General features: G+C 44.0%; 1 protein-coding gene across 2 annotated transcripts; it reads left to right on the top strand.

Annotated features, from left to right (window-relative positions):
* Nucleotides 1–241: 241 nt before the first annotated feature.
* LOC135627962 (E3 ubiquitin-protein ligase CHIP-like) lies at nucleotides 242–21024 on the top strand. 2 transcript variants are annotated; one of them, XM_065134443.1, is made up of 8 exons: nucleotides 242–464; nucleotides 1076–1143; nucleotides 1254–1317; nucleotides 3117–3188; nucleotides 19932–20065; nucleotides 20168–20321; nucleotides 20449–20514; nucleotides 20614–21024. In XM_065134443.1, the coding sequence occupies exons 1-8, from the start codon at nucleotides 354–356 to the stop codon at nucleotides 20740–20742; spliced, it is 798 nt and encodes a 265-aa protein (XP_064990515.1). In that variant the 5' UTR covers nucleotides 242–353; the 3' UTR covers nucleotides 20743–21024. The 2 variants fall into 2 exon arrangements, with proteins under 2 accessions (XP_064990515.1, XP_064990514.1); XM_065134442.1 differs by having other exon boundaries at nucleotides 245–464; nucleotides 20404–20514.
* The last annotated feature ends 1210 nt before the right edge of the window (nucleotides 21025–22234 follow it).

The following is a 22234-nucleotide window of genomic DNA, read 5'->3' as shown; positions in this document are numbered from 1 at the left end:
TAAATTCAACATAACACACCTCCTATAAACTTTCATATATATATATATATATCATTTTTTACAAAAATATTAAAAATAGTTCACATAATATATATATATATATTTTAAATCAATTGAACTAATACTGATCACAATTAAAAATGACCATTCTGAAATTTAAGATTGTAATATTTCAAAGTATATATAATATATATATATATATATATATATATATAATTATAATTATTAATTGTTTTGTTCCGCCTCCTTTCCTTCGAGGGAAGCAAGAAGAGATGCTATAGAATTACTGGGCCATTGTGAGAGGAAACCTTCATTTGCTTCGCCGTTTCGAAGGCGAGGTGGAGAACACAGCGATGGCCCCGGTGCCGGCGAGCGTCGTCAGGCAAGCCGAGCTCCTCGACGCAAACGGCAAGAAATACTTCGAGAAAAGACGCTTTCTTGCTGCCGTTGACGCCCACACCGAGGTGGACTCGTCTTTTTTTCTTCTCCTCTTCTTGTTCCCCCTTTTTTACTTGCATCGGTTTGTGGTGATCGTTTCTTGATTTCCACGTCGTTTCTGGTTCGGTTGGGTTTCCTGTTGGCTTTCGATTGATCTTCGAGTCAAATGGTGTCGGTACATTGGGTTACGTAACAAAATCCCCCAATTTTATTGCAGGGTTTGGACCTCCGGTTACTCTTTGGTACATATCCTTTTCGCTTCGTGATTTCTTGGGCATGGTTCGGTTGGGTTTCCTGTTGGCTTTCGTTTGATCTTTGAGTCGAATGGTGTCGATACCATATGGGTTACATCAAAGATCCACCGATTTTCTTGTAGGGTTTGGACCTCGGGTTACTCGTTGGTACATCTCTCTTGCGCTTTATGATTTCTTGGGCATGGGTAGTATCATGACGCAAGGTTTCACATTAAGTTCCAAGTTGCACTATACTTTCCATTTTGTTCCGTTGACTCTTTTTTCTCTTGGCTTGCGATTCAATATTCGTTTCAATTTCTCACCATTTGTTACTTTGGCTCAGTTTATTATATATTTCTTGTCTTCTTGATTTGTGTTTGTCCTTGGTGATTTGAATTTTGCAGGCAATTACTCTCTGCCCGGACGTGGCATTATACTGGGCAAACCGAGCAATCTGCTATACGAAGCTGAAGTCCGAACAGCTGATTCATCTTCGCCCCTTCTTTTCTTTTGTTTCTTTCGTTTTGGATCGTCTCCGTTGTCTCCATTGTTTTGATTTGTGTTGCTTATTGAGTTCTGTAGCCAGTGGACTAAGGTTGAAGCCGATTCTAGGAAAGCACTTGAGCTTGACAGTAGATCCACCAAGGTGAGCTCATCTCCTTGCTCTCACATTCAGTATTGTTATATATGTCTTCCAACTATCTCACCATTTCTGCCTTCTATGTGATGTTCTGATAGTGGTATATGTTATCTATCTTCTCATTGTATCATATCGAAAGATACAGTAGTTTCTGAGCAGACACTGACATAATTTCAAATGCTTGTATGTTCAATTGCATGAAGTCCAACAATCCCATGTACCATAGCATGTCTTGCTATTAGTATAATGTAAGATATTAAATGAATGATGTTTTTGATAATTTAAGTTTCTGATTTTGATTAGCTTGATATTGTCTTTGTGGCATAATATATAAAATATAAGTTTGAATTGATTTGGGTTTTTGTAAGATGAAGGAAAAAAAAAGTTCTACAAGGGATCATAGACTGTAGACTGAACTATGAAATTGTAACTAAATCCAAGACCTAGGTTGGTGGAATTTATGCAAGAAATAGATGTATTAGATGCATCCGGATGTAAGGCCAAACAAAGAACCCGTTTAGGGATAAAATTGTAACAAGTAGAGATTAAGGAGGGGGTGATCAAGGTTTGCCATGTCATACCAACTAGGCGTATTGGTCCGAACAGTGGAGGAAGAGGAGGAAGAAGGAGGAAGGAAGAGGAAGAAAGAAGAGGAGGTGGTGGAGAAAGAGGAGAAGGAAGTAGGAGGAGGAAGAGAAAGGAGGAGGAAGAAGAGGAGGCTATAAAGGAAGAGGAGGAATTGGAAGAAGGTAGAGGAAGGGAGAAGAGGTGGTGGTGGAGGAAGAGGAGGAGGAAGAAGAAGAAGAAGGAAGAGAAAGGAAGAAGAGGAAGCAACGGAGGAGGAGCAGGAGGAGAAGAGGAGGAAGCGTACCAGTCCGGGCGAAATCATAGTCCCTTGGGTAATAATCTCACATTGCAACACAAGAATGCCTCCTCTCTTGTTTAATATGAGAATAAGAGAAGCATGAATGCACAACCATTGAGAAAGATAGGGCGAAAAAAATGAGAAATGGAAACTAATGCCTCCTGTTAGTTTATGGTCATCCACATGTCTAATTAAAGTTGAATACCTTGGGAGCAAGCTATTGTTGAGGGAGAGTGTAGAAGGAAAAAGCCATGGAAGGTTTTTTTTTTTCTCTTCCTTTACACCTTATTTTGTTAAGCATAGTTTACTACAATATTACAATATTATTATTGTCATAACTTATTTCATCCTGTACTTTTAATCTCTGTTAACTTGTTTCTGTATATTTTTATCTAAATTGCTTCTAGTTTGTTAACCACACCAACTTTTTGATAGCTTAAATGCTCTAAGGTACAATTACTGCTAACGAGTCATATTGCTTCTTTAAACCTATACTTTTCATGTAAGGAAAACAATCTTGAGTAAGCATTTCCAGTTATGTATCTGTAAAAGCTGAAAGCTACAAAGTGTTAACGACAGCAAGATACAATCTTGATATTTTGCTGTGCATATTAGTTTGTTCCAAGCTATCTATGTCATGATATTCCTTTGTTTTACTAATACAAAGTTATTGATTCTTGGATAAGCTATATTGTGTAGTGTATACCTGGGTTTCTATTGGCTATTGGCAGAATTGGAGATTTATCATATGATATATCCTGTGGTTGAATATATAAATCATTGGTCAGTTATTCTGATTTTTCCTGTGTTTTCATTGGAATATTTTTGTTTTCTCTAACCCCAGTCTGGTGTCTGCATTTTCTTCTTAGTTTACAAATTGGACTGTCTAAAGGATATCCTTTTGTTTTAAGTTTGTGAACAAGTTCAAATTTTGCTGCAGGCTCACTTTATGTTGGGACTCACACTAGTAGAGAGGCAGGAATATGCTGAAGGAATCAAAGAATTGGAAAAGGTTGGCAATTGTATTAACTGATGTAGGTCATGCTCTCATCATCATGTTGATTATCTGTCAAGAACATTTACATTGCTCAAAATATGTACCATAGATAATGATTATATTACATGCACCTACTTGTAAAGCTTGGTCATGCTAAATCATATGCTGTTCTCCCCAAGGGATTGAAATGCACTTATGATTCAGTAAGTTTGAATCCATGATATGCATCATCCTGATCATGAGGCTGGTTGGAATTGGTAATCCCAGTTTAAACATTAGAATCCCAGAGGTGCCACATGAGGGAGATGAGAAACACCGAAATCTCAGGAAACTTTCCCTTGGATTATTAGTGATAGTTGAACTTATTAGAGGTAAACGATGAACCTTTTTGATAATTATGATGAACCAGATGTAAGAATACCAATTTAACTTCAAGATAGATTTGCTTTTGTAGAAGAGTTGCAACTTGCTTGATTCTATTAGGTAAGTTGTCAATCGTAAGCTTACTTCCTACCATGGATTCAAATCTCGAATCGTACTGCCCGGTACGGGCGGTACATACCGATCTGCCAGCTGATTGGCACACGGACCGCCTGCTATTGGGCGGTATCAGTTGGCGGATAGGACGAGGAGCACGACGGCGAGGAAGACAAGGCTATGACGCTCGTTGGACATAGAAGACATGACGGAGAAGAGAGTTGGATGTGGTGGGACTCAAAGAAGTCTTCGTCGGGTGGAACGCGGTAGGGAGAGGGTCCTCGCTTCATTGGGCGGAACATTGTAGGGGGCGGGTCCTCGCTTCGTCAGGTGAAACGTGGTCGGGGGTGGAGGGATCGTAGCTGCTGTGATCGGGGAGGTTGCAGTCGACGGTGAAGGACCTGGCCTAGGTTGGACTACTGCTTCCCCTTCTCGCTCTCATCGTCATCTTGGTTTTCTTCTTCACAGTCGTTGAGGGTGACAGCGACGGGGGAGCAGGCGATGAGCTCGCCCTGGGCTAGATCCTCGCCGGATACGACTGTCACGGGAGCATTGCGAAGTGCTTTGCTATCACGGACTTAGTTGGAATTGTTTAAGTCGTGAGGAACCCTTGCGGTAAAATCACGGACTTAGTTGGAGTTGCCTAAGTCGTGAAGCACCCTTGCGCCAACTCCTCCGACTTAGCTAGGATTGCTTAAGTAATGAGGCGCCCTTGCGACATATGCGTCCGCAAAGGGTCAGCCTAGTTGCAACCTCATACAAGTCAAGTAGGACTTGTAAAACAGAAAGTTGATTAGCTTAAAAACGAGCGACGGACAAGTCCCGACATCTCGCGAAGAGGGAAGCTTTACAAGCAATTCAGCGAGCACCTTGAGTGCAAGAGAGAAAAGAGAGGAACGAGAAAACAAGGACTTTAGAGGGTAAAACGAATAGTTGCAAGTTCACAAACAACTGCTCATCGGGTGCCGGGCGCAAAGGCAAGTTCCCGTCAAGTTAATGTGCGAACTTGTGAAAATTGTTCAACGCCTGACAATATACCGAAGCCCTATCCGGCCCAGTGCTATCCGGGGGGTTCCAGGGTGCTGAGATGGCTGACGTTTAGCGTGTAGCTGCGGTTTATAGAAAACAAGCTGTGACACACAAAAACGAAGACATTTTGGGGCAGTTCGGCCCGGTGCGATGAGGGTCGCACTACAGCGCTGTGAACTGTCGTTGCTTACATTTTTCAATAAAAAACACACAAACTCAAGGCAAAACATGCTGCCATGTCTCTGTACAAGCATGCAAAAGTGACGAACGGTTTGTTGAACGAAGTTGTTGCGGGAGCGCGACGATCGTTCATGACATTCTCCCCCACTTAAACTGTCGACGCCCTCGTTAACGCTTTGTCACGGACAAACTTCTAAACAAGGTGTTTGATGTAATGCTTATATCTGTCCGTGTCTGTTGGCATGTTCATGCCTTGTACAGCATGTAAAGGGGCGGCCGAAGGCTTAATAGTCCCATTTTAGTTGGGTTGGTAGCCTCTTTAGGCTTGTAAATAAAGGTTGTGTCATGTGGACACGTGCGAGAGATTCTCGGTCTGTAATGGACCATTTTACCCTTTGTTGTGCCACTGTTCAGAGCTTGTAAAGTCTGTTTGTAATTTGCATTGTCTATGAAGTGTTTTTCGGAGATGTTTGCTTGTGGATCCCGATTGAGGCGTTCTCTCTAACCCGTTCTCTCTTTTGGTGGTCCTAAGGGACAATGGGAGGCTTCGGGGAGGCTGACCTTTGCGGACGGACACGCAAGGGTGCCGCACGACTTAGGCAAAACCAGCTAAGTCCGTGTCATATGGTATCAGAGCGGGACAAACACTCATAGAAACACTTAGCATGCAAACGTGGAGGACCTAGCGGGACTGCGTTGAGAGCAGTCAGCACACGCGCGACCGTTTGAGGGAAAACGGGCATGGAGATGTAGGGAAAAGAGTCGCTCAGAGGAGCGGGCATATGAGATTGGCATTCAGAGGAATGGCCAACCCTTCGCGCAAGAGGCACCACGAGAACAAGCAAGCTTGGAAGAATTTGGAGCGCACAAAGGTTGGGATGACTGAGTTTGAGCTACGGCTCAACGTTGACAACTATACTTGATGGTGCTCTAGGCAAGCGAGGCGCTTGGCAAGAATGAGACCATGCAAGGTGGAATGAGTTGCTCAACGACCAAAAGAGTTTTGCAAAGCTCACAGAGGTGAGGGGAATTGCTAACTCGAAGAACTTGGTACTCATGCATGGGCTTGTATGCGGACGACGGAATGTTCGTGGCCATCCCAAGGCGACCGAAACTCGGCGCCATGGAGCATTGAAACTTTCTCTTCGGCATGTGAAGGATACGTCCATCGGAGGCTAAAGTGTGCAACGAGTTCAGCATGTTGCTAGGCCTTGAGGGGTGCAGCGGGGGCTGTATTGACATGGAGTCGCAATCTAGCAAGTGCGTTTGCAGGAGGCAGAACAGTACACAGTTTGTTCAGCAGATCGGAGTAGTCCAAGAGGATGGTGGTCTCCGAAATGAAGAGAGATGTTGCTCCAACGGGATAGTTATCCAGGAGGGATAAGTCCCGGCTCTCTAGAGGGAGAATCATGTGAGACGGACCTCACATGTTGAGGAGGAGTACCTCAACAAACAACAACTCCACGAAGCTCGATGGACTGAGCAAGCGGCGAGGAGTCGTCGCATGATCTCGCTCGAGAGAATGCATTGGTGGATGCATTGCGAGATCAAGTGGGGGAGCGACCCAAAGCAACTTAAATGAAGGCACACTTGGAGTCGATATGGAGATCGGACTCAAGGGAGGGCTGACCCGTGGAATGGTGGGCGCGAGGGCCACCATCGACTCAATGCAAAAACGAGGAGCGGAGCAACTTGGGTGTAACTTGGCGAAGTACTCAAGCCGCATGAAGGGAGCCAGCATAGAAGTTGGAACATGAAGCAGAGGCACAGTGCTTTTCTTAGACAGAGGTCAAGGACATGAACTCTTGCAGAGGCAAGAGTAGGATCATGTTATTCCATGGGTCCTTCATTCTGACGGAGCGGACTCATCTTGCATGGTGCCAAAGACGAAGGGAGCTTTGCGGCACATGCACCTTAACTCGGAGAAGCATTTGATGGAGGAACTAAGGTGACTCAATTTGCGGAGGCAAAGTTGGGTACAGAAGGCCTTAGCACGGGGCAAGAGGACGCAGAGGCGGGTACTCTTGAAGAATATGCCACAGTGTTGCCATTCGAGTTGCTATGAAGGAAGCGGTGCGCAGCGGAGATTGTGCTGGTAGGGGCAGAGGCCCAGGATCCAGACAATGGTGCACAAATTATAGTGAAGTCGGTGGACTTCGGGAGCTACTAGGCGACGGACTGTCCTAGAGCGGTGCTTCATCTAGGTGTGACCCAAGAGTGGGTGGATGAAGGTCGATTGCCAAAGGAGCGAACAAAATCGAAGGTGGAGGAGACCCTACGATGTTTTGGCAGAGGCCACACATGGAGGGTTCACAATTCGAGTTTATTCCACAAGGATCACAATGCAATGGAGATGTCACCAAGAGGCGATATGGTGCAGCGGATCGTGGTGGAACAGTTCGTGGCAATGCGATACACACAACCTAGTCCCGTGAGGGATGAGATCATATGGAGGTATGATCGGGAGCTACTGGGAGCTCCGCTTTGGTGAACAACACGACGGCAAGAAGGGCTATGGATTCAAGGAGTGAAGGCCATGGTACCGCAGAGGCGGGTCTTCCGGGCGTGCACCGAATTTTGCATCGGATGAAAACCTTGGTCATCAGCATATGGGGGCTGGGTTCCACCAAGGGAAAAGTTCGAATGCAAGTACCAGCGAGTTCCATGGGAGGGACTTGATCATGCAGAGGTATGATCGAAGCAGCTGGAGAGTTGGACTGCTCCAGAGCTCATATTCGCTTAAGGGAGCCCGACAAGTCAGAGGACAAGGTCGAGTAAGCGAACGTTGCTACCAAGGAAGCTAAGGAGAACAGAATTGGTGCAAACCCTACAATGTGATGGCAGAGGCCATGCATGGGAGTTGCAGTCTGTCTTTCCATCGACCAAACAGACTGCTTGGAGAACACAGAGGTGTTGAAGCAGGAGGTCGAAAGGGGCGAGGAAGCGACGACGAGTCTAGAGGGACTTAGCTACCCAAAATCAAGCATCAGTCAGAATGGGGGTGGACTCAGAGGAGTGCCACGGAGACATATCTACTGATCGTGAAGAAAAGGGATGCAGATGCGAGGAGACGGATAGTAGGGCCATGGGCATGGCAGTGCCATGGTACCGCAGAGGCGGGACTTCCGTGAAAGTCATTGATCCCTTGCTCTCACGTAGGGAGAGCGTTTGGTCGTGAAAGGGGCCGAGGAGGTGGAGCATGCAGAGGCAATCTCCAAGTACCGAGACAAGGCTGAAGGGCAGAGGCCAAGAAACTTCGTAAGACCGGTGTCAACAAGTTTCTCATCAAGATAGCCGTAAGTGAAGGACTTCGGGTCATGCAAGAGTGCACGACCAAGGAACGAAGCAAGCAGTACGCGGTGCTGTACCTTTGCTACTCAGTGGAGTAGGCGGCATGGTTGATGGAGAAGACGGTACAATCCCAGAGGCGACCTCATCTATCAGAGAATTACTCCAAGTTGGGGTGAAAACTTCTCGCATTCCAGAAGTTCGATGGCATTGAGAAGGTGAATCACAGTAGCTAACTCAACGCAAGGAGTGCAAACACTTCAAGTGCTTCAGAAGTGTGAGCAAAGAGCAGGCGAAGGCTAGTAACCAGCTCGATGCATGAAGTATAACCTCGAGGAGGCGGGCGAAGTCAAGTAACCTTTGCCTTCTCAACTCTTAAGAGAATGGGCGAAACCGAGTACCCCAGTTCTCTTATCTATCCAGTAGAGGAGCTCTGCACAAGTTCAAAGACCCTTCGAAGATAATGGAAGACAATAGTTGTCAAATCCTCACCAACGGTGATCAGTGCTACTGAGAGTAGATTGTCCGCTCCATTTCCCAACGAAATGCCAATCGAAAGCGGAAGTGATGCGAACCTACTTGGATGTGACAACTAACTGAAAGAAGAGTCAATGAGCAGATTTTGTGGAGGAAGGACCCAAAACTTCAGAAGTTTGCGAGGCGATGCTCGTTAAAGCTCCAACAAGCATCCACCCAGTTCAAGCAGCATGTGGAAATTTTGAGAAACTGGCGCAGTAAGAATGGTCTTTTCCTTCATTTGGTGGATCCGCAGGAATCAACGAGGATCAATACAACTCAGCCAACCCCACACCAGAGTCAGAGTCATTGGCGAGTTGAAGCAGCATGGCGGATCAAATGTTCGACTACTCAAAAACAGCAGCGGAGAGCAGCTGGGAGCCAGGAGGCGCATTGCAGCTGGAGCAGAAGATTGAAGACTCAGCAAAGGCGAAGAGTTGTAGTGTTCACAACGGCTTCGACGAGGACGTCGAAGGGATAAGTGGGGGAGAATGTCACGGACAAACTTCTAAACAAGGTGTTTGATGTAATGCTTATATCTGTCCGTGTCTGTTGGCATGTTCATGCCTTGTACAGCATGTAAAGGGGTGGCCGAAGGCTTAATAGTCCCATTTTAGTTGGATTGGTAGCCTCTTTAGGCTTGTAAATAAAGGTTGTGTCATGTGGACACGTGCGAGAGATTCTCGGTCTGTAATGGACCATTTTACCCTTTGTTGTGCCACTGTTCAGAGCTTGTAAAGTCTGTTTGTAATTTGCATTGTCTATGAAGTGTTTTTCGGAGATGTTTGCTTGTGGATCCCGATTGAGGCGTTCTCTCTAACCCGTTCTCTCTTTTGGTGGTCCTAAGGGACAATGGGAGGCTTCGGGGAGGCTGACCTTTGCGGACGGACACGCAAGGGTGCCGCACGACTTAGGCAAAACCAGCTAAGTCCGTGTCATATGGTATCAGAGCGGGACAAACACTCATAGAAACACTTAGCATGCAAACGTGGGGGACCTAGCGGGACTGCGTTGAGAGCAGTCAGCACACGCGCGACCGTTTGAGGGAAAACGAGCATGGAGATGTAGGGAAAAGAGTCGCTCAGAGGAGCGGGCATATGAGATTGGCATTCAGAGGAATGGCCAACCCTTCGCGCAAGAGGCACCACGAGAACAGGCAAGCTTGGAAGAATTTGGAGCGCACAAAGGTTGGGATGACTGAGTTTGAGCTACGGCTCAACGTTGACAACTATACTTGATGGTGCTCTAGGCAAGCGAGGCGCTTGGCAAGAATGAGACCATGCAAGGTGGAATGAGTTGCTCAACGACCAAAAGAGTTTTGCAAAGCTCACAGAGGTGAGGGGAATTGCTAACTCGAAGAACTTGGTACTCATGCATGGGCTTGTATGCGGACGACGGAATGTTCGTGGCCATCCCAAGGCGACCGAAACTCGGCGCCATGGAGTATTGAAACTTTCTCTTCGGCATGTGAAGGATACGTCCATCGGAGGCTAAAGTGTGCAACGAGTTCAGCATGTTGCTAGGCCTTGAGGGGTGCAGCGGGGGCTGTATTGACATGGAGTCGCAATCTAGCAAGTGCGTTTGCAGGAGACAGAACAGTGCACAGTTTGTTCAGCAGATCGGAGTAGTCCAAGAGGATGGTGGTCTCCGAAATGAAGAGAGATGTTGCTCCAACGGGATAGTTATCCAGGAGGGATAAGTCCCGGCTCTCCAGAGGAAGAATCATGTGAGACGGATCTCACATGTTGAGGAGGAGTACCTCAACAAACAACAACTCCACGAAGCTCGATGGACTGAGCAAGCGGCGAGGAGTCGTCGCATGATCTCGCTCGAGAGAATGCATTGGTGGATGCATTGCGAGATCAAGTGGGGGAGCGACCCAAAGCAACTTAAATGAAGGCACACTTGGAGTCGATATGGAGATCGGACTCAAGGGAGGGCTGACCCGTGGAATGGTGGGCGCGAGGGCCACCATCGACTCAATGCAAAAACGGGGAGCGGAGCAACTTGGGTGTAACTTGGCGAAGTACTCAAGCCGCATGAAGGGAGCCAGCATAGAAGTTGGAACATGGAGCAGAGGCACAGTGCTTTTCTTAGACAGAGGTCAAGGACATGAACTCTTGCAGAGGCAAGAGTAGGATCATGTTATTCCATGGGTCCTTCATTCTGACGGAGCGGACTCATCTTGCATGGTGCCAAAGACGAAGGGAGCTTCGCGGCACATGCACCTTAAAGGTAGTGCCGCCAAACTCTTGCCTCTGCAAGAGTTCATGTCCTTGCCTCTGCATCTTTGAGAAGGTAGTGCCGCCAAACTCATAGACAGTGGACCACCGCTGTCATCTCCTTCTCGTGCACCGGATACTTCCGCTCGGTCTCGTTGAGCTTGCGGCTCTCGTAGGCCACCGGGTGACCCTTCTGCATAAGTACTCCCCCAATAGCGAAATATGAAGCATCTGTATAGACTTCGAAGGGCTCCCCATAGTCCGGTAATTTGAACATCGGTTCTTCCAATACAACAACCTTTAGATCTTGGAATGTAGCTTCACATTTGTCAGACCATCTTCAAGGCTACTCCTTCAACAACTCCGTCAGTGGAGTTACACGCTTCGAATACCCAGTTATGAAGCACCGATAGTAATTGATGAAACCAAGGAAGGATCTCAACTCTGGTACCTTCTTTGGAGTTCGCCATTCCGTAACAGCTTGCACCTTTGATTTGTCCATCCGAATGAAACCATCACCGATTCGATGCCCCAAGAATAAGATCTCCGTTTGAGTAAAGTAGCACTTCTCCCTTTTCATGAACAAAGTGTTCTCCCTGCGAACCTTGTAAATTGTTCGAAGGTGCTCTATATGCTCCTCGAGTGTTTGGCTGTAGACGACGATATCGTCCAAGTAGATGACCACAAACTTATCTAAATACTCCTTGAATAGTTGGTTCATAAGAGTGTAGAATGTGGCCGAAGCGTTGGTTAAGCCGAAAGGCATCACTAAGAACTTAAACACTCTGTACCTGCCACCTGGTCACGCAAGTAGCCTTTGCTTCGTCGCCTTCAGCAATGTGCACCTTTTAGTACCTCGACCGAAGGTCGAGTTTGGAGAAGTACTTTGCTTTGTTTAGTTGGTCGAACAAGTCCACGATGAGCAGGATGGGATACTTTTTCTTCATCGTCACCTTGTTGAGGGCTCGATAGTCGACGTATGGTCGGAGGCTCCCATCTTGTTTCTTTTGGACAGGGTCTGCCGTACCGAGTCGTACCGCCCGGTACGGGCGGTACGTACCGGTCCGACAGGTTTTCGGTACGTGGACCGACTGTTACCTGTCCGAGGCACTGTAGCATTGTAGCAGTTTACTATACCAATGTAGCAGTGCTACAGTACTCGGTACACCCAGGTGTACCGCTCGGTATACCGTACCGTACCGGTATCGAGCCCAGGTCGAAATACCGTTACGGTACGGTATTGCGAACCTTGCTTTTGGAAGAGAACTGGAGCTCCGAATGGTGCTTTAGAACTACGGATGAGACCACCGCTTAGTAGCTCATCTAATTGCTTTCTGAGCTCTACCAACTCTAGAGGGGATATGCGGTAGGGTGGTCTCGCTGGAAGCTTCACTCCTGGCTCTAACTCAATATGATGATCCACGCCTCTACGTGGTGGTAGAGTTTTCGGCAACTCGGGTGGCATAACATCTGTGAACTCCTTCAGAATGCTCGCCACCACAGCAAGTTCATGAATGATCTCCCCGTCTTGGGGCTCTAGCTTCACAGTAGCCACGAATGTTAATTCACCTTTTCGTACCCTTTTCTTCAGTTGTAATGCCAACATTTATTGGGGGTCCTTGGTTCCTCTCCGAGAGACGGGAACCACACAGGGGTCGTTACCTCCCATCATACATAGGGAGTTTAGGAACGACATTGGCACCAACATCGCTGCATGCATGAACTCTATTCCGAGAATCACTTGGAAGTCATCCAATAGCACCACAATCATGTTTGTGCTCCCGCTTCATGTTCCGATCTTGATGGGGACTCCCTTTACCAACTCGAAGATCCGCTTGGCCTCCGAGTTCACCGCCTTCATTCGACTTGGGTTCTTCTCCAAGATCAGTCCAAGTCGCTTTGCTTCTTGGTCGGCAATAAAGTTGTGGGTAGCGCCCATGTCCACTATTGCACAGGTTGTTTGGCCATTGAGTTTAATGTCCAGGTACATCAACTCACTACTCACTACTCCTTGCTTTTTGTGGCTTTGCCTTCATGTTCTCCCCCACTTGATCCCGCAATGCATTCAATAAACGTATTGCTCCCATTCGGGGACCTTGCGACTCCTCATCGTCGCTGCTAGATTCTGAACTACTTGAACTGAGGGCGACGGCCTTGCCCTAGTCTGATTTGGGGGATGGATTGAAGTTGTTGAGGCATTGAGTGCTTGTTTCTGTGGGCACTCCCTCACCATCGCACAAGAAACATCCGCCAGGTTTTGGGGCCTTGCCTTTTGAGCTTGGCCTTTTATGGGAACTCTTCTTCCTTTGCTCGGCCCCGGGCTCCTTCCCTCAAGAATATTTTGGAGGGTGTTTTCCTGAAGATTGTTTCCTTTTCCCTGAGTCCTCTGAGGAAACAAAGTCGGTGAGTCTTTCTATAGTCGCAATTGCCCCGATCACATCGGTGACATTCCTTCGATGCAGTTCCTGTTGAGCCTATAGCTTCAGGCCATCGAGGAAGCTGAACAACTTATCCTTCTTGGACATGTCCTGTATGTCTAGCATTAGTGCAGAAAATTGCTTCACGTAGCCTCGGATGGAAGTACTTTGGTGGAGTTGTCTCAACTTCCTCCTTGCAACGAACTCTGTGTTCTTGGGTAGGAATTGAGTTCTCAACTCCCGCTTCAAGTCCTCCCATATGTCCACTCGACATCGACCTTGTTGGATCTCCTCTCAACGTGTTCGCTACCAAAGTTTTGTATCCCCATTCAGATACATGGTTGCTATTGAAACTTTGATATCTTCAGAGTTGGGCCTTGTAGCTCGAAAGTACTGTTCCATGTCAAACAAGAAATTCTCGAGCTCTTTTGCGTCCCTAACACCTCTATAGCAATGAGGCTCGGGTGCCCTCAAGTTTTGTGGCGGCGCAACGCGGGTGTTGCTGCCTCTTGCATTTAGTGCCTTTGTGAGTGCTATCACTTTAGAATTGAGTTTCGCCATGACTTCGTGCAAATGTTGCACGAAGTCTTTGGTATCGTCCGTCAGTCGATCGACTTGGCCTCAACCTTGTCGATTCGGGATTAAGCTTCTTCTTGCGAGCTCTCTACCCCAAGAAGCCTTCGTTGGCCTTGGTAGAGTTCCTCCAAGCTCGCTTTAAGAACATCCAGGCGGGTTTCCACCACTATGAATCTCTCCTTATGGCTCTTTTTCCCGGTTGGCGCTCCAAATTGCGCCGCCTCTGCTCACGGAGAGTAGCCAACTTCTCGCTCATCATGTTCACTGCTGCGCTCCTCCAGAGCGACTCCAACAGCATGAGAGCGAGTTTGCACTTGCAGCCCACCTGCGGCTGCTTGGGGCAATGATCCGGCTTGCCCCGTCTTGCTCGATTCGCCACGATGCTTTGCTATGGCGAGATTGCGAAGTTTCTTCATTGCTCATATTATGTACCAGTGGTAGTGCGGTACAAGATCATATTTATTCTTTTGATGGTATGAAACTATGAATCATGTGATGCATCCTAAGAGTTCTTTCCTTGTGCCCTTGTGCCAAAGCAAGTCGGGTAATTGTTCATTTCTTTTTATCCCATCTTCTCTGTTGTTATTTTTTCTTCCTCTCATTTCTTTATACTCAAAATAAGAATACCCATTGGTCGTTGAAATTTGTCCTACATCACTAAGCCTCTCCAAGAGGAACACATTCATGGAACTATTTTGCAATAATCTCCTTGTACACTTATCTTTTAAAATATTATATTCATGTGGTACTATGGATCTGTAATACGTGTCCCAAGCTGCGCTAGGAGGAATGAGATTGAAATCGAATCTCTTTGCAACTATCTTACCCAAGGATTTATATTTTGATCTTATACCAGTTTCAACAGCTTATTTCTTTTACAGTAGTAATATACTGGTATCAAGCTATATATGTCCTGATACTGGTACTTAGACCAATACATAGTGGTCAATATTGAGAATAAATCATAGCTATTGATTGATATGATCAAAATTTGATACCTTGATATTTCCTATATCCCTCCTCTTCTCATACCCATAGTAGCCTTCAATCCTATGTTTTTTGGCCCTTTGGGGGGGATGCCATAAGACCAGTCTCAACATCAAATGTTGGCTTCTACTGCAATAGCTGAAGAGACCCCTGATGTCCTTTTCAGGGGGTTGAAATTTAGTTAGCTGCCTTATACTAACAATACTACCTAGTTTAGGATCATATGTTGCACCACTACTGTTGGCTTGCATTATGCTGTAAGATCCGTTGATCAGGGATGGACCAGCGCTACTGACACTGCTACTTTCATGCTTTTAATGAGATGAGCTGAACTGATATTGGTGTCTCATACTTTCCTCATGCATATGAGAGTACTCAATGATGCATGAATACAAGTAGCAAGCTTAGGTCCTCAAATGTTGTCCAATCAAATCTTATATTTATCATAGATAGGATGCTTGAATGTCCACTTATCAAGGTTCCCCCATTGTCCACTTATCAAGCCCTGAAAGCGTTGTCTTTCTATCGTGGGATTTTTGTGCATTTGGCCATGTCAATAAATTCTTTGGCCAAATGCTATTTCAATCTTGTTATTCATCCACTGGATGCATTGCCAATAATGGTGGTGCTCCAATTGACGTGTGTTGCCATATTGGATTGATTCTGTTGTTTTGGTGTCATTTTTCTATTAACACGAACAAACGGAGTCACATACATAATTAAAAAAAAAATTGACTAATAAAAGGACAAGCTAGTTCTGTTGTAGATCTCAGTAAATCTAAGCTGGATCTTGCTGATTTAGCCTAGATCTACATGGATCTTTATTGAATTGATGCAACTTTATGCTTGATCTATGAAGATCTTGGTTGCAGTTATGTGGATTGGGTCCCTGTGGTTCTAGTTTGGCTTTATGCAGATGTTGGCCAGATTTGCATGATCTAGCCTAAATTTATGTGGATCTAGCCTAGTTCTGTGAGGATTTAGATCTCTGTTCTTGTTGGTCTTGGGTGGATATGGGTAACTCTCGGTCACATCCTTGCCATTCTAGTCTAAATCTACATGGTTGGATCTTCAAAGTTCTGTGTTAGATATATGCTGATATTGGGTGAATTTGCATTGATATGGGATAGTTGCATGCAAATATTGGCTGGTCCACACGATCTAGCAGGGATCCATGCAGATTTGACATACATTTAAATAGTTCTATGCAAAATACACAGATTCACTGGCCTAGATGTCCAGTGATTCAGCATACCTCCACATATTTATATATACATCAATACACATAGATCTGCCATCAGTTAAATGTTTGTTGTGAGAATTTTTAGTTTTAATCTAAGCAGAAGACCACTCTTAAGCGAAAGAAACGTGGTGGCAAGATTCAGATTCAACTTGATTTGAGGAATAATAAACTTCCACTCAAGAGATTCGCTCCATAGCACGAAAAAAGCTCAAAATCAAAGCTATTCAAGAAATTTGATGCAAAAAGGAAGTAATCTGGAGAAGAAATTAATAAAATAAATGGAGAGGAAAGGAGCTGTTGCTGGAGGAGAAACAAGGGAAGAGGAACTAAGTGAGGAAAAAGGGAAAAAGATGGGGAGGCCAGTGATAGCAGATAAGATTTCCTTATGCAGTTGAGGAAATCTTTATGAGCACGGGGGCATCCTTAGTCTAAGGTCAGAACAAAGACAACATTTATGAGTGGCCGTCAGCTTCACAAATAACTTAGTCTACTATTCACTCTTCAGTTGCAGCTCCAATTGATGTGTGGCATCGACCTCTTGGTCACCCCTAATCCTTTATCCAGCAAAAATTACTTTCTTATTTTTTTCTTCCTACATTTAATACCAGTAGTACTATAACTCATTGTGATGCTTGTCGTAACAATAAAAGTCATAGACTACTTTTTGGAACATCCTTCATATCTTGCTCTAAACCGTTTAAAATTATTTATACCGATGTTTGGGGTCCCGTCCCAACCCCTTCTTTTGACAAGTTCAGATTTTATGTCATTTTTATCGACTATTTTACTAAGTACACATGGTTATATTTTTTCCACCATAAATCTGAAGTTTCAACAATCTTTACCAACTTTAGAAAGTTGGTTAAGAATTTCTTTCAGTCTTCCATTAGAACAGTCTACTCTGATGGCAGAGGCGAATATCAAGCCCTCACATCTTGTCTCATAGCTTGTGGTATACAACACCTCAAGTCGCCCCCTCATACTCCCCAATTAGTTGGTTCTGCCGAACGCAAGCATCAACATATAGTTGAAACTAGTCTCACACTTCTACATCAGGCATCCATGCCACCAACTCTTTGGTCAGCAGCCTTTCAAACTGCAGTCTATCTCATTAATCGTATGTTCACTCCAGTCCTCCAATACCAGTTACCATTTGGAAAAACTATTCCACAAGCTTCCAAACCTTCAAAAACTCAAAATCTTTGGTTATCTATATTATTCATGGGTACGTCCTTATGCCTCACATAAGCTAACACCACGATCTTAGCCTTATATTTTTATAGGATACTCTCTTGAACATAACGTTTTCCGTTACTACGAACCCCAAACTCAAAAAGTCTATATCCCGTTATGTTATTTTTGTGGAGTCTTCTTTTCCTTTTCAAAATCATGATCATCCTACCATGCAAGCTACTCCGACAAACATACATCAGTGGAATATCTCTCCAATCCCGTCACACGAACCTCCTACATCACCGTCCAGTCCTTACCCTCAAGATCAACACACTCATCCAGTTCAATAACTCCTCACTCTCTTCATTATTCCTCCACTCCCTGCTTCACAGGTTTCCCCTATTGATGAAGCAATACCCTAGGCAACATCGCCATTGGCTTCATCTTCTCCTAGACCTCGTGATATTAAAGTGCCGCAGACTGGCCCGACCGATGTTAGTGACTCACCACCGGCTATACCAACTATACAACCAACCACTTCCATAGCCCCTAGACATCCAATGACAACACGCTCCAAAAGTGACATTTTTAAACCACGTCAAGTCCTTGACCTACATGCTATAACGAACTCTTCTCTTGAGGCTAGTGAACCCACCACAATTACTCAAGCTCAAAAATCTTATCACTGGCGTAAAGCCATGTGTGAAGAATATGATGCTCTCCTCCATAACTCTATATGGACCCTAGTACCTTTTCATCAACATAAAACATCATCGGGTGTAAATGAGTCTTTCAAATTAAGCGGAACCTAGATGAATCCGTTGTTAGATATAAAGCACGTCTAGTAGCCAAAGGGTTTTATCAACGACCTGGTGTTGATTTCATAGAGACATTCAGTCCCGTTATTAAACCCACAACAATCCGACTTATCCTGAGTTTGGTCACCTCAAAAGGATGGCACCTACGACAACTAGATGTTAACAATACCTTTTTACAGGGGATTCTAACTGAAGATGTCCTTATGCAGCAACCTCCTGGCTTCGTTCATCCACAGTATTCGAGGCATGTCTGCAAACTACAAAAAACTATTTATGGACTTCGTCAAGCTCCAAGAGCTTGGTATACTGAACTTGGCTCGTTTTTTGATATCAACGGGCTTCATCAACTCCAAGTCTGATACATCGTTATTCCTACAACAACGAAATGGAAATACAATATATCTTCTAGTGTATGTGGATGATATTATTGTCACAAGCAATGATCTTTTGGAGATTCAGGCATTTCTAAAGCAACTTGCTGATCGATTCTCCCTCAAAGATCTGGGAACCTTGAGTTATTTTCTGGGAGTAGAAGCAACATTCATATCCCCAGGTCTCCTCCTATCATAAAGAAAATATATTCAAGACTTATTATCAAAGACAAATATGCAGGATGCAAAAGAGGTTACAACTCCCCTATCTACTAGTGAATCACTTAAATTATATGATGGAAGTCCTGCTACGGACTCTACTCAATACCGATAAGTACTTGGCTCTCATTCGTCCAGATATCTCATTTGCAGTCAATAAATTATTACAATTCATGCATCGACCATCTACTACGCATTGGTCTGCGGTCAAACGAATTTTGCGTTATCTTAAGGGGACCCTCAATCAGGGCCTCTTTCTTCGCAAACACACCCCGCTTCATCTCTATGCTTTTGTTGATGCTGATTGGGCAGGAAACTTTGATGATAGAACATCCACGTCGGGGTATATTGTTTTCCTTAGAGCTAATCTAATCAGTTGGAGTTCTAAGAAGCAAAAGATAGTCGCACGATCTACAACTGAAGCTGAATATCATGCCATCGCCACTACTGTTACTGCAGAGCTCAATTGGGTCACAAATCTACTCAAGGAACTCAACGTCATCTCTACCTTTCCTCCTACAATATATTATGACAATATTGGAGCTACCTACCTATGTGCCAATCCGATTTTCCATTCATGCATGAAACATATTGCCATCGACTTCCACTTTGTGCGAGATCAAGTTGTCAGACATCAACTACGTGTTTCTCACGTACATACGACTGATCAACTAGCAGACTCACTCACGAAGCCTCTCGTCTGCAAACTATTTTCGTTGCATCGGTCCAAGATTGGCATCCTTGACAGAAGCTCAATCTTGCGGAGGCATGATAGCATATAAGATTTCCTCAACTGTATGAGGAAATCTCGCTGGACAGTTGAGGGAAATCCTTCCTTCCCACATGTATAAATAAGACATTGTACTCAACCATTTCAAGTGTACTTTTATCACCACAATTCAACTTATGAGCCAGTGTCTAGTCAAGATTACTGCCGCATCCAATACAGTATGGTACCAGTCACATTGTCAGGCACTATGCCCGATATAAATACAAACTGGGATATATTTTCTGGTCTGCTTTCCTGCTTGTGGTTGAACTGGTAAATAAATACCCATAGTATGGACTGGTCTGACTGAAACTTTAGATCTTGATTAGAATAACATAATCATTGGTCATGGCCAAACTCATCATTATATGGTTCAATCGTCAGGGTTTCATTTGTCTGTTGTGATTTGATGAAATGTTTTGTAAGCTACTCTTGATTCTTGAATAACTAGTTCTAATAAATTTATTGCATAGGCCTTGAATATTGAGGGGCTCATCAACCCTAAAAGTGATATGGTGATGGAGATTAAGCAGAGTCTTTTTGAAGCAAAGTACAATGAATGGGAACTTTTGTCCAGCAAGCGTGAGTGGATGCTACAAAACTTGAAGTCAGTCACATCTTCTTATTATCTTATATATGATGAGAGCCTCAAGTTTAATTACTTGATTATGCTTTTCGTGTTGCTGCAACATTTTCTTTTACATAACAGGGACTCTTGTGAAAAAGCTTTGACGGAGTACCATTTTCTTCATGATTCTCAAGATGATTATGGCCCTAAAGAGGCAGAAAATGATGTTGTTGGACAACTCAGAGTCCTCAATGAGGTGTTTAGTAAAACTGCATCTGTTGACACCCCAACAGAAGTGAGCACTCAAGACTCCAATCTCTATTTATTTATGTTGTTTCTCTGGACAAGAAATACTTGATTTTAACTTGATGTTTCAGGTGCCTGACTATCTTTGCTGTAAGATTACACTTAACATCTTTCAGGATCCTGTGATTGCTCCTAGTGGCATTACATATGAAAGGGCAATGATAATTAAGCATCTACAGAAGGTTTGGTTGTATTTCAGTATCAAATTTGTACTATTAGAGCTTTTACTCATTCAATATTTCATATATCACTTCATGGAAACTGAGATTTTCATGTTGTAGGTTGGTAACTTTGACCCAATCACACGAGAACCACTGGAACAACACCAATTGGTACCAAACCTGGCCATCAAGGAAGCGGTGCAAGCTTATCTGAATGATCATCCTTGGGCTTATGGTGCAAGACTATAGAATATATCACATGATGTTGAAAAATCATGGAGTTGTAAATCTTGATGGACATGAGCATCTTCTCCATCTTAGCTCTGTGTGTTTGATGCTACCATTAGTTTCACTCTGCCAGGATAGTGTTCAGTTTTTTCCTTCTTACTAGTTAGGAATCGCTTTTTCTGGGATATTCTTGTATAAAGATTTGGCTGTTAGTTTCTGGTATGCGGTCTGGTGTTAAAATGTGTTTTTGGTCATATATATAAATATTTTGTAGATATGGCCAGTGAGAAAGGTGGCCACTCATCTTTTTGTTACTAATAATTGTGGGGAGTAGTCTAGTATATGAAATAGTGCTAGGTAAACAATGCTAAACTTGCATGATTGTTGAGATATTAAAATTTATGCTACAAAAAATATATTTTTATGATCCGGCCAGTGATAATGGTGGCCTCTCACTTTTATGTTACTGAAAATTAAGGGGAGCAGTCTGTATATGCAGTAGTGCTAGGTAAACCATGTGCTAAACTTGCTTGTTTGATGAGGTAGTGAAATTTGTGTTTATGAATTTATTTAATAGAAAGCCTGTCCTCTCATCTGAACATGTAGACAAGGGACAAGCTCTCGAAGTATTTGCAAAGGATGGCAATTGTCTGAATCATGCAATCGGTTTGGAAACTGTACTATTATGCTAAATTGGTAGGAGACACTTATTGTTATTTCTAAAATTTGTCGCTTATTCTAGCAGTTTTGGCATTCACCAATATACTGCTAGTTCATATAAACTTTCAGCACATGGCTATGAGTGTGGTTGCACATTGATCATTTTCTTCTTTAATAAGGGAAGCTTGATATGAACGCCTCCTGTCTTCCCTATTTCTTATGGATGGGTCACAAGTTGTCTTGGTGTTGGTAATGTGTTCTATGTAGTTTGAAGATTTCCAACAATGGTGTCAATTGGGATAAACGTGCTTTAAACAATTATTCATGCAAACTATTTTTACCCTTTGATATCTTCAAAGATAGAGCATCCCTTATGGAAGGGTGGAAGCTTTGTTATGCATTTATTTTGTCATACCCTCATGCCTTGACTTCAGCATTATGTCCAAAAGACTAAACAAGTATCCATCTTTGTGAGTAGCTGAGTCAGTGGGTTTAAGTGGGCTTGTAAGGATCTTATATCCTATTTTTGATTTAGGATTATTATTGAAACCTTGTGCCTTATCTTGCAAAGTTTGATATTGCGGGGATCCGATGTTTCCTTTAGAAAAAACTATGAGTAAGGTCAGTAATCTGTACTTCCCGAGGAACTGAAATCAACAAGGATCAATGCAAAGAATTATTTTTTGAAAATTTGTAAACAATTGAACTACACAAACACTTCATTGCTAGGTTTCTATATTTAAATGCTTGTGACTCAGCAATTGTCTAGAAATACTACTTGGATCTTGACTATGATCTCCATGGACTCATTGTGATGACCAATTAATTATTCACAAGCTTTTCTTTTATGAAA

The sequence above is a fragment of the Musa acuminata genome, chromosome BXJ2-11 (assembly GCF_036884655.1).
Source record: "Musa acuminata AAA Group cultivar baxijiao chromosome BXJ2-11, Cavendish_Baxijiao_AAA, whole genome shotgun sequence".
Taxonomy (NCBI): domain Eukaryota; kingdom Viridiplantae; phylum Streptophyta; class Magnoliopsida; order Zingiberales; family Musaceae; genus Musa; species Musa acuminata.
Note: the sequence above shows the minus strand (reverse complement) of the source record. Positions and strands in the feature narration are given on the sequence as shown.